Raw genomic sequence first — 15756 nt, 5'->3', positions numbered from 1 at the left:
GAAGAGAGCAAAGGCGGGGAGGAGCAACGAGAAGAGGCGGGTAGAGGTAGAGCCAGTAGTCCAAGGCGAGGCAGAGCGGGTAGAGAGCGGAGCAGGGATGAGCAGCAAGGTGAGGCAGAGCAGCTAGGCTAGGTAGGCAACGAGGCTAGGAACTTAAACTTTATTCTTCCATAAGATGTGGGTAACATAGACCAACTTAGAGAGAGAGAGAGAGAGACACACACACACACACACACACACACACACAGAAAGAAAAGAAAGAAAGAAATTTTATTAGAGCCTTCGAAAGACCGATGGGTCTATGAGACTAAAAGAAACGAGCATCATCACGAGTGCTGAATCCTAAGCCTGATCATACATAATCAAATACATCTGGATGTAACAATAAAAAGACAAGGACTAGAGTGTAGTGGAATTCGCCATATGTCATGTCACCCTGCCTAGTGCATAGCCGGTGATGGGACGCTAGCGCCCGTCAAGAGGTGCCATGCGTCTCGCTCTCTTGGATGAGGCTCGATGCAAGACCAGAGCCACTGTGACTCCTGTGGGGCGTATCCCAAGTCTAAACAATGACGGGAGGTCCCCAGAGTGATATGTGTCCCCTCAATGTCTCGTTATCGTGCTGCGGTCGTCCACTCGGGGTCTCTGTCATGTCTGTGGCTAGAGACTAGACGATTAATGTCACTCGATGGGAAGAACTCTGTGATCCTGCTCTAAGAGGTGTTTGATGATGTGGCCAAGCCCCGCCGTCACCTGAGTAAGTACTCTCTGTGTTGAAGCCCCTCATGAATGAAGGCCGCCAGGCATCTCTGATCTGGGTAGGCAAGAATCTAGAAAGGAGCCCAAAGCCATCTCTGAAGAGGCAATGGTAGCGACCTCGAATCTCATAGTACACTAAGCACCTGATAATAAAATTCTCCTCCGACTCAACCTCCTGACAGTCACACAATATGCATAAGCGATGCTCCCTAGGAATCCCCTCTGCTCTGCCACTCTCTATGTGGAGGCGATGTGATGATACCCGAAACTATCCGATGGAGATCCGTAGTGAGAGGCATATGAAGCTTAGTGTACCCCGGTGGTGTGATGAATCCCTCCGCCGAAATACGAAGACAATAATCTTTGTAGAAACTCAACTTCACTGGAAGCTCCCTCGGCTCGAACCAGGTCCTAAATGTGTGTAGCTATAGGAGATCCTCTCGAATGACCTGGTTGGTGTGTGGCCCAATCGGGATGGTGGGTGGGAGTTTCGGAGGGGCATCTAAACTGTACTAAAAAGGACTTATCCTATCGATGTGAAACCCTAGACTCACAAACCATCTGTGAGTCCGTGCATATGAGCATCGCTTGTCTCTCTTTGTTGCCAACCTCATGGAGGAATTGAGAGCCAACCATGGCAACCTCTATCTCCTTGATGTGCAGTCTCCATTTGATCTAACTCGATATAGATATGTGATGGTCTGAAAGGCTGCATCTAGCTAGAGTGGAGAAGCACCAAACTTGGCCTCGATGATGTGATGTGATGTGATACAAACGGTTTCCCCTGGATCATCCGTGAGTGCATGAGGATTTGTAGGCGCTCCACCTGTGTCCACTCTATCTCTGACATGTCAGGCCCCCAACAAGGGTTGCCATACATACTGGCTAGAGGCACCAAGGAGTCGAAGAGAAAAGCCTTGGTCCGAGGGTCCTAGAAGTGGAAGTGGAAGCATTGTCTCTCTAGCCAAGCCAGTGAGGCGTATCCCCTACTCAGTCTGGCCTGCATCGTTGATCTTATCGTGAAGATCAGCGGGCCGGAGAAGATGACCCCCAAGTGTATGAGGATACGATCTCAACTGGTGACCCACCGAAAGATGTGGGTGACATAGACTCAATGTGAGCACAACAATCTTCCAACAAAAGGGGCTAGAAACAAGCTCTACTTAGAACTCTCCTAATAAGTACACTTCATGATCCATTGCATTTCCTATTAGTTGAGGCTTCAATGAGTGTTGATTTTGGATTGTGGGATATGGAGGGTTATTTATAGGAGGTTATCTACCCCCTTATTAACCCGACGAAGCCAAGATGAATAGCAATCTATGGACAAAATTTCCCAACTTGGCAAGTCAGCTGGAAAGTCTATTTTGGTCGACCCATGGGTACGGCTATAAATAGGCCCCTCTAGACTCTTTTTTTGCAATTGCTTCTTGGGCATCTACTATGACACAGGCAACCCAGTCAACAATGTTAATTGATGCAACATCCATGATGGAGATTCCTCTTAACCTATTCAGTCTGATGTGCAATCACAAGGTCCAACTTCCAAGTACCCTACATCCTCTTAGTCCCCAATGACCAATTTGTCCTTCTCATAAGGGGCCTCACAAGTGGAGCCATTGACTTAATGCCTCCTCTAAATGACACAATTGTGGGCTAATCCCCATACATCAAATGAGGTGTTCTAATTGCTCCCTTGGGACTGCCTTCATGAACACATCCAAGGTGTTGCCATTGGTTGGGACAATACATAAGCTTTGCAATCTCGTCAATCATGAGCTCTCAAACAAAGTGGTGGTTTATTTCAATATGCTTCGTATATGCATGGAACATGTTATTCTTGGCAATGGCAATGCAACTCTGATTGTTAGTCATGACCAACATTGCATCCTCTTCAGGCATATCGATGTCTTTCAAAATTGGCCTTAACCACAATATCTCACATGCTCTAATACAAGCATCTTGTACTCTCCTTGTGCTCCACCTCCATTAAAGAAAAAGCGTATGTTAATTTCTTGCTTAGGCAAGAAGTGACCCCTGAAGCAAGGATGAAGTAATAGCTAGTAGTCAAATGTCGCGTGCCCTAGTCACCTACCCAATCTGAGTCACAATAACCAACCAACTCCATACTTGTGCTATATGTAATGCCATATGTGCTAGTATGCTTCATGCATCTCATTTTAGTAATTGTCCTTTAGATTGAAAGAAAATTGACAAAGCACACCAACACAATAAGAAATGCCTAGTCTCATGTTCATCAGATAGAGCAAAAGGCCTATCAACCTCAGATATTTGCTGGTACCAATCAGTTGAGATGTATCTTGAGCCATCAGCTTTAGCCCAACCTCCATTGGCATCACTGCTTCCTTGTATTTCTCTATCTAGAACCGCTTCAATATCTCACATCAATACTTCTCCTGAGAGGTGAAGATGTAACTCCAAGCTATACTAAAATGATGGCCATTTGTCGATATGGAGTCCTAGGCTTACAAACCATCTACATGTCTTAGCACATGAGCTTGTAAGATCCTCCTTTGCCTCAAGTGCCCTACATGAAGTCAAGACTAACCTAGCCTGCACCATTCGAATGTCATGGTGCCACAAGCCTTGGCTCTATGAAGGTATGCGATGATCACCACATAAAGGTCATACCAAGATGAGCCATAAAAAGGGGTAGCCCCAAACTCGACTAACAAGATAACATGTGGGACCGATGGCTTGCTATGGATCATTTGAGCAAGAAGTAGAGTTTGTACTCTCTTAATATGGACAAGTCTCTCTCGAATCAATATGCTCATCAATTTAGGCACTATCATGCATCCCCTATCATACATCCACTGTCATACATCCCGACTTACATCCCGACTCGATGAAAAAGAGAGTCAATTAGAAGAGGTTTAATCTTTGACATGGGACTAAAAGCACCAACAATGTGACATACTCTCGATTCAAGATGGCTTGCATGGCTAGTCTTGTCATGAAGATTAGACCTAAAAAGACAACTCCTAAGTACTACAAGATGCAACAATCTCAAACTGGCCTACATGGCTAAGTCTTGTTGTAAAGATTGGGCCTAAGAAGAAGGTAGCTCCTCGGTACTACAAGATGCAACAATCTCTGTTGGCATCCCATCAAAGGTGAACTACTCTCAATGTTAGCTAGTAGACATGTGTTGAAGATTCAAACCTATGGTTGTACCAAGGTTGATCTTTAGGTTATGTATCTCACAAAAAGTATGGAGAGTAGGGCCACACCATCTACATATAGTGGTCTCTAGATTAAAGAGTCAACTTAAGGTCAGCCTGCCCTATGTACAATCATGATGAACGACTCAAGCTAATCAATATATAGGCCAAACAAAGTCAATGATAAAGGAAACCCTTGTTTGACTTCAATCATGCCCATGAACTTCCTTGTCCACCCATCCATGGTCTTCACTCTACCTGATACTTGATCATAGAGTGTGTGGACTGCCTAGATGATGTCTTGATTGGAGCTCCATTATATCCTAGGCCATATAGTTGTATAGACAATTGAGCTCATGGCATTGTGTCAAAAGCTTTTCTAAAATACATAAAGCAGGAGTAGAGTCTCTACTCTCATGCCTTAGCCTTCTTGATGACACTTCTCATCATGAGAATATGGCCCATCATAGCCCCATGGTAGCATGACCTTCCAAATTAATCTACTTAAGTTGATATATGAATCCCTCATGATCCACAAACTAACCTGAGTGTCATGTGTTGATACATAAGACATGATATGCCCACTCAGTGGTCTTATATGTCTCTAGAATCATGGGATCCCTTGCCATATGAATTAAAATAATGTTGTTAACGATCCTTGTGTGAGGAAAACTAGAGCAAACCACTTCATTAAATAGCCTCGCTAAGATCATGGCTCTACGTAGCCCCTCACAATCTTTATCTCACCCATTGTAAAGCTTGAGGGTCATGTTTGATATCACCAATGGTGGTGAATAATAAAAAGGGTCTAGGTGTGAGGGACACTAGTACAAATTGCTTCGTTAAATAGCTTTACTAAGATCGAGGCTAGGGTGCTATGTCCATGTGCAATGTACTCAATGCATAGCCCCTTGTGATCTTTGGCTCAAATATTCTATAGCTTATGGATCAGATGATAGAATGATTGGCAGTGAAGAGTGAACATGAGAAAGGGTAAGGTAGCTATGGAAGATCTAGTGCCTATTGATCGTAGATATCATAGAGGGTGCATACATGTATACTAGATAGTTGGGTCTATGAAAGTGGACGAAGAGCTCTACTCGAGAAATTTTTGTTTAAATTCATTGGAGTCTTTTTGGACAAAAAAAGTCATTGGAGTTATTGCTAAACAAAATGTTTTATAATTCCTTTGTATTTTGACAGATGGAAGTTTCTCTTCTTTTAGTAGACAAGACAATGAAATTTTAATTTGTTCTTTGTATCAATCTGGAGATGATGCTTAGTTTCGAATCTCAGTTGATGGTTCAATGCCTTATACTCGCCATGATACCATCCTGTAAGATCTAATGCATGGTACATGGGTGGATTTAGTAGTGTAGGCAAAAGACTAGAGAGGAAAGACTTTGCTCAACCACTTTAGACTCTCCAAAATTGTGTTCTAGAGCTATCCTAAGTGTTGGTAATTCTTTCTAGAGGGGCTCGGAAGAGGTCTACCACATACTATCTTTGTATGGCAAGTTCTAAGCCCAAATAGCATGGAATACATTTTGGTCCTAATCTCTTCAATAGTAGGCATTTACATTCTTATGTACAATCAATGCAAGAATGCAAAAGTTTCCACATTCATCTGCTCTTGTTTGTTCTCTTCACAAGTTATTCAGTTTAAGACTCTCTAAAGTCTAGTATCGTTAAAACAAGATATAATATGGTATGAAGAAACTTGGGAAGCTTGCAAAGAAAGAGAGAGAGGGTACAAGATAAAAAGGATGAAAAACCCAATTAAGGTATAACTTCAAATGGCAATAAAAGAGATAATTATAATGTTTGCAGAGGGCTCGAGACAATGCAAGGAATATAGGTGCAGGATTCAAGGGCATCAAATGCACACATTTAAGTGTTGCCATCATAGTGGATAGCATGAAATATGGTATCAACCAACAAGAACATTCTACAAAGCTTACTAGGTTCTCATTTTCAAAGCTTTACCTTGCACTTAAAAATTCACAGGGTGGCAGATTTACCAACACCCTCAGTGTTGCACACCTAAAAAACAATACTCTATGACTTAAATGATGGCATATGTAAAGTGAAAGGAATGCATAGCTAAGACCAGCTAGCTACATTGAGGATGATATTAGCTATGTCATTTCTAACAAAACAAACTTGGGTGAATGGACCCTTCAAGTTAGCCTATATTAGGAACCCTTCCAATGATTAGAATGGCAAGCTTATTGGCCTTGTCTAGCTAGCCTGATGGTTTCGAAACTAGCCCATGAATTAAAATAATAAGCTTGCTATTACAAGAAATGGGCTACCAGCTAAGCACCAAGATGATCCCAATGTATAGGAAATAGTAAAATAGTATTGGATGAGGTTGGTTGTTGTTTTCTCTCAATTTAAATTAGCTTGTGGATTCTACTTTTTCTCAAGGTTCAAATTCTTGACATGGAATTCATCTGGGTCATATACCTAGATGAATCCAGGAACATTCCCAAACTCATCCTCTAAAAACACAACATAGTGCAATTTCAATTTCATGAGAGTCATCATAAGATTGAGAACCATAAACTCCATCATGCATAGCAAGGACTAGCTACTATGACATCCCCACTGACGTCATCAGCACCCAACAGTGGATGTAGACCATAGTATAAAAGTATGCTCTCACACATACAAATCCACACACCCACACATACTTGAGCATCCATTTACACAAAGTCTTCGTACTGAGTTTCTATCCGCACTCCGGAGGTGAAGGGCAAACTCAACCATGACGAAGGCTAGCACTAAAGGAGAAGGCTAATCAAAAATTAGTCCAAATATCTTCATTCAAGCTACAACTGCTTGTGAAGTCTAAACGATTTCATTTTAGTCTCTCCCAAACGAGCATCTAAATCTAAATGTAGCTGGTAGGGCAATGCACCATTTAAGATAGAAAGAATTATCGCAATACCAACAGGCCGCAACTTGGACGAAAAATTCGCAAGGTGAAATTTGCATGTCCGCTAATACGGCAGAAGCATATACCTAGATGAATCCAGGAGCATTCCCAAACTCATCCTCTAAAAACACAACATAGTGCAGTTTCAATCTCATGAGAGCCACTCATAAGATTGAGAACCATAAACTCCATCATGCATAGTAGGGACTAGCTACTATGACATCCCCATTGACGTCATCAATGCCCAACAGTGGGTGTAGACCATAGTATAAAAGTATGCTCTCACACATACAAATCCACACACCCACACATACTTGAGCATCCATTTATACAAAATCTTCGTACTGAGTTTCGGTCGGCACTCCAGAGGTGAAAGGCAAACTCAGCCATGATGAAGGCTAGCACTAAAGGAGAAGGCTAATCAAAAAGTAGTCCAAATCTCTTCATTCAAGCTACAACTGCTTGTGAAGTCTAAACAATTTGATTTTAGTCTCTCCCAAACGAGCATCTAAATCCATAGCAAAGGGAAACATGATAGGTGTAGTGTCATAATTAGGCATGCTCTTAATAGTCATCAACTACCATGCCCTTTATACTACCAATGGCTTCTACCTTTTAGTTTAGCTATATTCAACCAAAATGGTGAGTTTGAAAAAAGTAGTGAAATATCATGCTACAAAATTAATTCGACAAGAACATAAACTATTACACATCATCGACGCATCATGCCATCACCAATTTTGTAATTCCACCACTACAGCTTTTTGTGCAATGCCCCCAAGTAGTTTCACAATCAACCACACCGAATCATGATGCTACTCTAGCCTTCTATCTTCCTACCATTTCTTGATGTGGAATATCACATGGGAAGGAATGGCATGTACCTTTGCTATGCAACAACCTGTATAAGATATAGCATTTATTGTAAAGATTGCAAGATTGCATAACAAAATTCGAAGCAATACTCATCATCATGCCTCATCTTTCTTAATGGAAAGAACTATGGTTTACATAGCGCTTGATATCTTGCATCATGGAGAGTGATCAATATCTCCAGTATGAGTCGAGGAGTGGCACGTTCTTCTTACATTGTGAGGGATTTATTTAAATGCCAGAAGTCACATTACATCCATGTTGCATCCACGATAAGCAGTTAGCAACTCAAGATGGTAGGTAAAATATTGCAAGTTCAAAGTATTTTGCTCATCTTCTCACATGTGAAGTAGGAATACTAGCCAATATGTAAGATAGCATGTGAGTTCAACAAAAGAGGAGTTCACTAAGCAATATGTGAGGTAGCACGTGAGTTTAAAATAAGTGTTTTTCCCCCTTGTGGGATTACAAAAATTATACATACATAAGGGATACCTAAAACTCCCTTTATTAAATGCACGTGATGTAAGAGAGTTCATAATAAATTCCCCAAGATCATGTGTTTTTTGCATATATGTTAGGGATCAACCACACATATATTACTACACATATGTCAAGGATGTTATAAAGAATTTATAGAATTTTACAAACTAAGGAATCTATCGATAGTTTAGCTCCCTTGAAGTCAAACCTTAAGGACAATAGAGAAGGGTTTGCCATTCCAATAGAGTACTAGAGGATGCTTGGTATGTGAAGGATGGTGAATTGAAGAGCCATGGGACATGTTTATGAAAGGGGTATATATTCCAATGGTTGAAAAACAAAGTCCTTACTTCTTTCACCATAGAGAAGCCACCCATTCATGAAAGGGGGTACATATTCTGATGGTCCAGTAACAAAGTCCTTACTTCTTTCATGCTAACCTATACAAAGTTGTCTTATTCTTCACCAAGGTTAAATGACCATTTTCAAAGTGTTAAGGAATGAACCTAGAAGATCACATGCTATTGAATACTTAAACAATGCAACAAATTGGCTTAGATACCATGCATTCTCTACCCCATTATACTTTTAATGGTATCATAAAAGGTGGCATCACTAAATTATCTAAAAGACTTTTAAAAAAATTGTCACACATAACCAATCACAGATGTTGTCTCAATTTGTAGGCTACCACAATTAGGGCACTTTAACTATTTTAGAATGTTAAAACCCCATAAGGCCACATGTGGATTTTTTCTATGCACAAACTTATCATTTCTAAGATACCTTGTAATGAAGGATAGTTGAGTTTTTCTAGATTAAGTGCACGCCTATATGGGAATCTTGAAATAAAATAGGACATGACATCATTGAATTTTGTTTTGGTCATTAGTTTTCATTTATACTTAAAGTTAATGACTATCATATAGCATCAAACAACCATGCAACCGGATATATTTTGGGAAACAAGAGTCTCCTTATAATGTATCAATCATCCTATCTACACATGTACACTAGCAATGTCAACTAGTCCCTATTAGTGTTCAAGTGGCATTTTATCAAAATTGGCCATTGATAATTGACATGGCATATTTTTTATCATTTAGAGCCACATGGAAAAAAACAAGACACCCATGGGTTTTTTTAAGAGGCATTCATGACTAAAAATAGCTAACATGGCATGTTGTTTATTGGTCAACCACTCATATGCCACTAAATGATGCATATCACTATGAAGGGATTTCCCCCCCCAAAATCCCTATTGCCTAAAAGATTATCCATGCATTAGTACCTAAGCTAGATGGGCTTTTAAAATGTAATACATAAAGGACCTATGATATTCTTGCATAAAATTTAATCTTTATGTTGCAAAGTCTTTATATAACATGATTTTAGTTAAAGATTATCTAATAAACAATTGCAAGTAACACTCTTTATGATTGTCATTGCATATAAGGCATACTAAACTATGCATTTCACCTCTTTCTCAACAAACAAATGATTAATACATTCAAATAATGATTAAAATACCTGTTTTTTTATCATCAGTGGTAAGGTCAGCAGTAGTGTTTGAGTATGAAAAACCAACTCCAGCAGGCGATTCAAGGAATAGGAGGTTTGACGCTGCATAAAATAGATTGTTAGCCATACATCATAATTTGTGTATGACCTTCCAATTTTTCCTTTCATAAATTATATAGCTATTACTTGAAACCAAAAAATGTCATCTATTATTATCTTCACATAGAGATGCTATGGTTAAAATAGATAAAGTTCACGTGATTGAATTAATGTAATAGTGTACAATTTGTGCTTTAACATCTCAAAGAAGAAAATAAAAGCAAGATGAACATGGATTTGCTTAGACTATGAATGAGAGATACATAATGCACATGTGTACTTTAGTAGATATAGAGCCCCTAGACATGTTTATGACTACACAAAATTTGTTGATAGATCTAAGGTAAGTAGTTGGGAATTAGAAGACATAGGATGGCTATTCATGATTATCTCTCTTAGGTAGGTTCTCACACTTGGGTTTCCATTGAAAGCAAAAAGAATGCAATATCTTAAGAATTGGCAATGCAACAAATAGTGGGACGACTGTATCCTAACAAGGGAGAGGATTAACATGATGCATATTGCTATAACTACATCTCTTAGTCCGTTATGTTTTCCTAGCATAACCTATTTCAGAAAGTGAGATTATAAATCATGTTATGACTACAAGTTAGTCGATCACATGCTCATTAGTCACTATATTTAAGCCCTATATATCACGTGCGTTCAACGCTCATTTGTAAATCCTTTATCTTCTATGAATATTGTCTGACTGGTACATAAGTCCGTAGCTTTTTCAAAATGGCTTTTATGATATACCTCTATAAATGTATTTAGGCTAAAAACATGATTTAACAATTCCCTTCTATTGAATGCATGTGCTACTCATATTTTGTATAGTTGAACCCTTGAGGGCTAATCTTGGCCTCCCCACATCCTCCTATTTAGTCGTCCCTTTGCTAAAACTACTGCTTGTACTAATCCCTTTAACTTACCTCCCTCTCTTAATTAGATAGGCCCTTGTACTGACCCCACTAACTCAACTTATTTGCCTTCTTTATTACAAAAAATCCCAAGAAAGTTTACTATATAGAATCACATGTTTAAGGGGTATATTAGATATCCCTTATTTGAGAAGTTTGAGTAAAGAAAATGAACCCTTTTTGCATACAAACTTACAAAATTTTCTAAATTCCATTGAAATAACCCCTTGCGTAATTATACTTTTGTAAATCCAAAAAATGAATTTAATAATACCTTTTGTTTACCTCACATGATAGTCACATATTTGTTACATCAACTATCCTAGGAAATTGATGAAATGCATGTTCATGTTTTGGTTCCACTCTCTTTCCACTATAGACACCCATACCTTCATCGATAGAAAGACCTTATAAGCCACAAGTTATAGCCATTGAGACTAATAAGAAGCTTAAGATATAAGACTACCAGTAGGCAACACATGGTGTTGCTAAGGATGGACAAAACCATCTACTTTGTTGAACAATATGAGCCCACCTAAGATCTCCTACCAATTGATATGGTGAGTAGATAAGATCCTCAAGAGAGCATTTAATCAGTTTGAATAGATGACTCTCTACTTCAAACAAGGCTAACGGATTATTGTATGATGGGTGCATACTCAGGTCGATCACTTTTTCTACTAGTATAGTACTATAATAGCTCTTAAAAGATGACCACCATTATAATTTGCAAAATATGCATGTGGGACCAATTGATTATGATATTCCAACAAATCACCATAATTTGAGTCAACGTATGTTGTAGCTACCCTAAATTCCTATAAAATAAGCTCAATCGTAGTCACTAATAGTGCACTATCTAACACATCACCATTTGGATGAATTGATTATGCACCCACCCTATAACATAGCATTTAAAAAGCAAAACTACAATGAAATGCTCTTTGACTCAAGAAGCAAAGCAATTCTTAGCACATGCTTTTCCTAGCAAAGCGTGCCATTCTTCACAAAGTGCCGAGGACAATGGGGGAGTGCCTACATGGGCACATGCACGCACGCATGTGCACACACACACGCGCGCACCTAGAGATAGTGTTTTATTTCAAATCAACAAGTAGGAATTGATGCCATTAGAATAAGCTCCACTTAAAGCAAAATACTTATTTCAAATCAATAAGTAGGAATTGATGCCATTAGAATAAGCTCCAGTTAAAGCAAAATACTTGAAAGAATGTGTATAAGCTCCACATGAGCATATAAACATGTGTGCACACATAGACACAAATACATGTAGGCACACATGGAGATAAGGTTGCCATCCTAGTTCATAAGGAAGCACTAATGAGATCATAATAGGCTCCACTAAAGCAAAATGCATCAAAGAATGTCAACATTCACAAAGCAAAATTAGTTAAAGCGTGATAAAGGATGCACTAGGCATGAGAACAATTATTATAGCATTCCTCTTAAATTTACAATCATCTAAAGTAACAATTAGCAAGTCCCCCCTACTCCTAGTCTTATAGATGATATGATTGTGAAGTAGTTGAGAGATCTAAACTATTTTTAAGCACTACCTTGCTAAAATGCTGGTTACTCCCATAGATCTACCAAAAAAGAAAAAAAAACTTTCTTGTGGTTAGGGGAAGCAAAGGTGGATTTTTTGGAATTGAAAAAGATCCTCACCAATTTATGCTTATGTATATACCAATTCTATAGACCATTTACTTTGGGACATTAGAAAGGATGTTAGGGGGGACAAGAGGTTTGGAATTCGATTCCAGTAAGGCTTACTCTAAATTGATGAGAAGAAAACATTGACATTATTATTTGTATGTGAGAAATCTCAAGGATATTACATGTTCTTGATGGGACAACTCATAGTGAGCTCATAGTATAGACTAGGTTAGGGTTAAGGTCAAGTATAATTGATCCAATTGGAGGTGTAGTTAGATCAATGTGTCCACTTCTTTGAAACGAGTACTCTAAAAAGATAGATTCTCCTAGCAAGAGAGAGCTCTATGTTGGATGCGTAACATAATTAAGCTATGATCATAACTATAAGAAGAGGGCTCATTGTATAGAGTCTTCAAGTAATATAGTTCCCAAAACTAGGTGCAATGACGTGGGAGAAGGTTGAGTCATTCCTTAGAGAGCATGTGTTATGGAATAAGTTTGATTGATAGTAGCTCCCAAAGTAATATATATCTTAGGCTTGAGATGACTTTGACATATTCCTATATGCAATTGGGTGGCTCTAAGAAAGGGAAAGGTAGAGAAAAGAGAGAAGGGAGGGGATGAGAGAGAGAGAGAGAGAGACCCACGTAGTCTTAATAAGAGCATATAGGTATTCCCGCATGTCGTGACTTTCTCCTATGTTCCTCAAATATCCAAGCGAGTTGATGGAAGCCCATTTCATTAGTTTTTACATATTGTTTAGAAACCTTGCATGAAAATCCTTTTCTTGCATATTCTTTCAAAACCTTTCATGAAAAATGTGTGAAGCATAGAAAACCAAAAAATTCAAAAAGCTAACAAATAGGTCCTATGAACACAAGCTATGGAATTCATTCAATATATTTTTCCCGGTACTTGAAAATCACTTAGTTCAACTGAGTTTTTGCCCTCGTACTAATAAATCTAATTTTACTTTTTCGGATAAAAATAATAATCCAATTTCACTTTCGAAGGCATAAAAAAAGATAAAATTGAAGAAGTCAAAAGACAAATTTGTCTCCCCCGTACTGAATCTCTCTCTAAATGGCCTGGTGTAGGTACTAGTAGTACCCACCTTCTGCAGGTGCAACCCCCAAAGTCCAGTCCCGTCTATTGTGTTAAAGGCTACCCCGCATCTCTCTCTCTCTCTCTCTCTCTCTCTCACAGACACACACACAGTAGACACCGGCGCACCCGCCGTTTAAGTATGCAAAATGAATTTTCGACACTAACCTTTATTCCAAGCGTAATTATTCCGGACGAGTCCTCTTCCATAACCGTTCGGATAGAAAGGTCCCAACTCCTCAAAAGCTCCGTTCCCAACAGAAGAGCAGCCTGGGCCTGCAATCGGGAGAGCAATTACGACAATTCAAACAGTGTGATTGGAGCTCTGTGACGGAAATAAAGTGGTAAGTTGAGCAAACGGTCTCCTAGATTCTGTGTTCTACAACGCAGTTTTTAGAGCTCCCATCGCTTGGAAAGGTGTTACGATACTCATTTCATTCGTAATTGATACAATTTTCTGTCAATTGGACATTGGTGCAATATTGCTTTTGAGACGAGGCAAGACGATAGTGTCTATATGGATGAGATTCCGGACATGGCTATAGAACTTTAGAGATACTAACGAATCTTCATGGACATACACATACAAGTAGAAATATGTCAGTCTATACCAGCCAGTCACAATCGAGTATTGAACGAAAAGAATGCAATTCTAAATGTCAAAATTTGCGAGCTGTAAATCTCTTGGAAAGAAATACAAGGCTTGGATATGTGCATACCACCATTGAGCCAGAGTGTTAGAGGCTTGGCCTCCGGATGTCTTTCTGCCTCGACGAAGTAATAAAACAGGGCTCGGCCAGCTGCTTCATCGACCGTCACATATCCAGCATACTGCTTGAAATGAACCTTTGGTTGGCCTGGAAGGTGTTCCACCAGGTCAGCCTCTGGAGCGCCGACTACAGAACGCAGACTGAAAAACGGTCGCAACGCTAGGAGGCAGAGCCAAAGAGTAGTTGCCCGGAATCTCCATAGCTCCATCGCTACTGAAGTTACCTCGCTACTCTACAGGATAGTATTGTAGTTGTTCTCAGTTCCAAGAACGGCGGCTTGCGAGCTGAAGTTTTATAATATTACGACGTGAAGCACACGTGCAACAGCCTTTCAATGGTACATGTGGAGAAGTAGCGAGAGCCACGTGATGTAGTGGAAATGAGATAGCTACCAAGAGTTGTTCTATAGCCTAGAGCGCAAAATCCAGAAAACTGGGTGGATGGCTCTGAACCTGAAGCGCACGAAGCGAGAAGCCAACGAACTAGAGAGCGGGCACCATGGAGAGGGTCGCCTGGCCAAGACGCACGACAATCCAAGCAAACCCGCTCAATACTGAGAGGTTCAGCTTGGGTAGTCTAGAAGGCAGCAGCGAGGAGCGGGTAGGCCACAGAGCCCGAAGTACCTGTGAATGCGAGCAAGGAGATAGCTTTTCGAATCAGGTTCCTCCGTTGCGTTGCATCGTAGGTAGTAGCTGCGTTTACCACGATGCGCGCCTCTCAACGCCAAAGGATTCAAACTTCCGGCAAGCAATTCGGGCTAAACAGCACCGTAATCTAGGATAGAGCTAGCACACTAGGCAAGGCTTGAAGAACACGGAGAAGAAACTCGCGTTGCTCGTGAGTCGCAAAGTACCGGCTGTTTACAGCTCAAGGGTTGAGTCCCAATTGTAGGCGTGCGATATGGAGGAGAGGGCTAAAGGATCAGAACGGCCAAGCGTAGAGGGCAGATAGGAGGAAGCAGCTGGGCTTGCGTCGGCGTAGTCCGAGGCCCCCAACTGGCGCAAGAGTCCAAGGGGTGATGACGGGGCAGCATCGGCGAGCAGTCAATTGCGATGCGGCCAGAGGGATGGTTGTTCACGCACAGACTCCAGGGGCCCAATCAATTTTGCAGGAGCAGGTCCAGCCGTGACTGGCGACGGAACGAGCAACGTAACAAAGGAATTTAAAACACGCATGGCGACGGAGGAGCAACGTAACTTTACGTAACGAGCATTGGGCAATGGGCAGGCTCCACGCAATTCTTTTATTTTCAAAAAGCTTTTTGTAGATATATATAATATATATTTGTATGTTCACAAGAAACAAATCGCAAAACTTGCCTTCCTCAGTAGTTAGTACTTTCGGTAATACAATTTTGACAAAACTTGGGTTTTCAAATTCTCAGGTGTTCTTGAGAATTTTGAGAATTTTTAGCTAAAATA

General features: G+C 40.1%; 1 protein-coding gene across 1 annotated transcript in view; it reads right to left on the bottom strand.

Moving 5' to 3' along the window:
- LOC147904253 (serine carboxypeptidase-like 42) overlaps nt 1-15239 on the bottom strand; it is a 30723-nt gene extending 15484 nt beyond the window's left edge. Inside the window, exons 1-3 of the mRNA XM_087385534.1 lie at nt 14285-15239; nt 13734-13841; nt 9772-9864 (exon numbers count right to left, since the gene is read on the bottom strand). Of these exons, the coding sequence (XP_087241660.1) occupies nt 9772-9864; nt 13734-13841; nt 14285-14543 (460 nt within the window). The 5' untranslated portion in view covers nt 14544-15239. The remainder of the gene's footprint in view (nt 1-9771; nt 9865-13733; nt 13842-14284) is intronic.
- Nucleotides 15240-15756: the final 517 nt, after the last annotated feature.

The sequence above is a fragment of the Dipteris shenzhenensis genome, chromosome 2 (genome assembly GCF_047967505.1).
Source record: "Dipteris shenzhenensis isolate YYH24624 ecotype China chromosome 2, Dip_SZ_1.0, whole genome shotgun sequence".
Taxonomy (NCBI): Eukaryota; Viridiplantae; Streptophyta; class Polypodiopsida; order Gleicheniales; family Dipteridaceae; genus Dipteris; species Dipteris shenzhenensis.
Note: the sequence above shows the minus strand (reverse complement) of the source record. Positions and strands in the feature narration are given on the sequence as shown.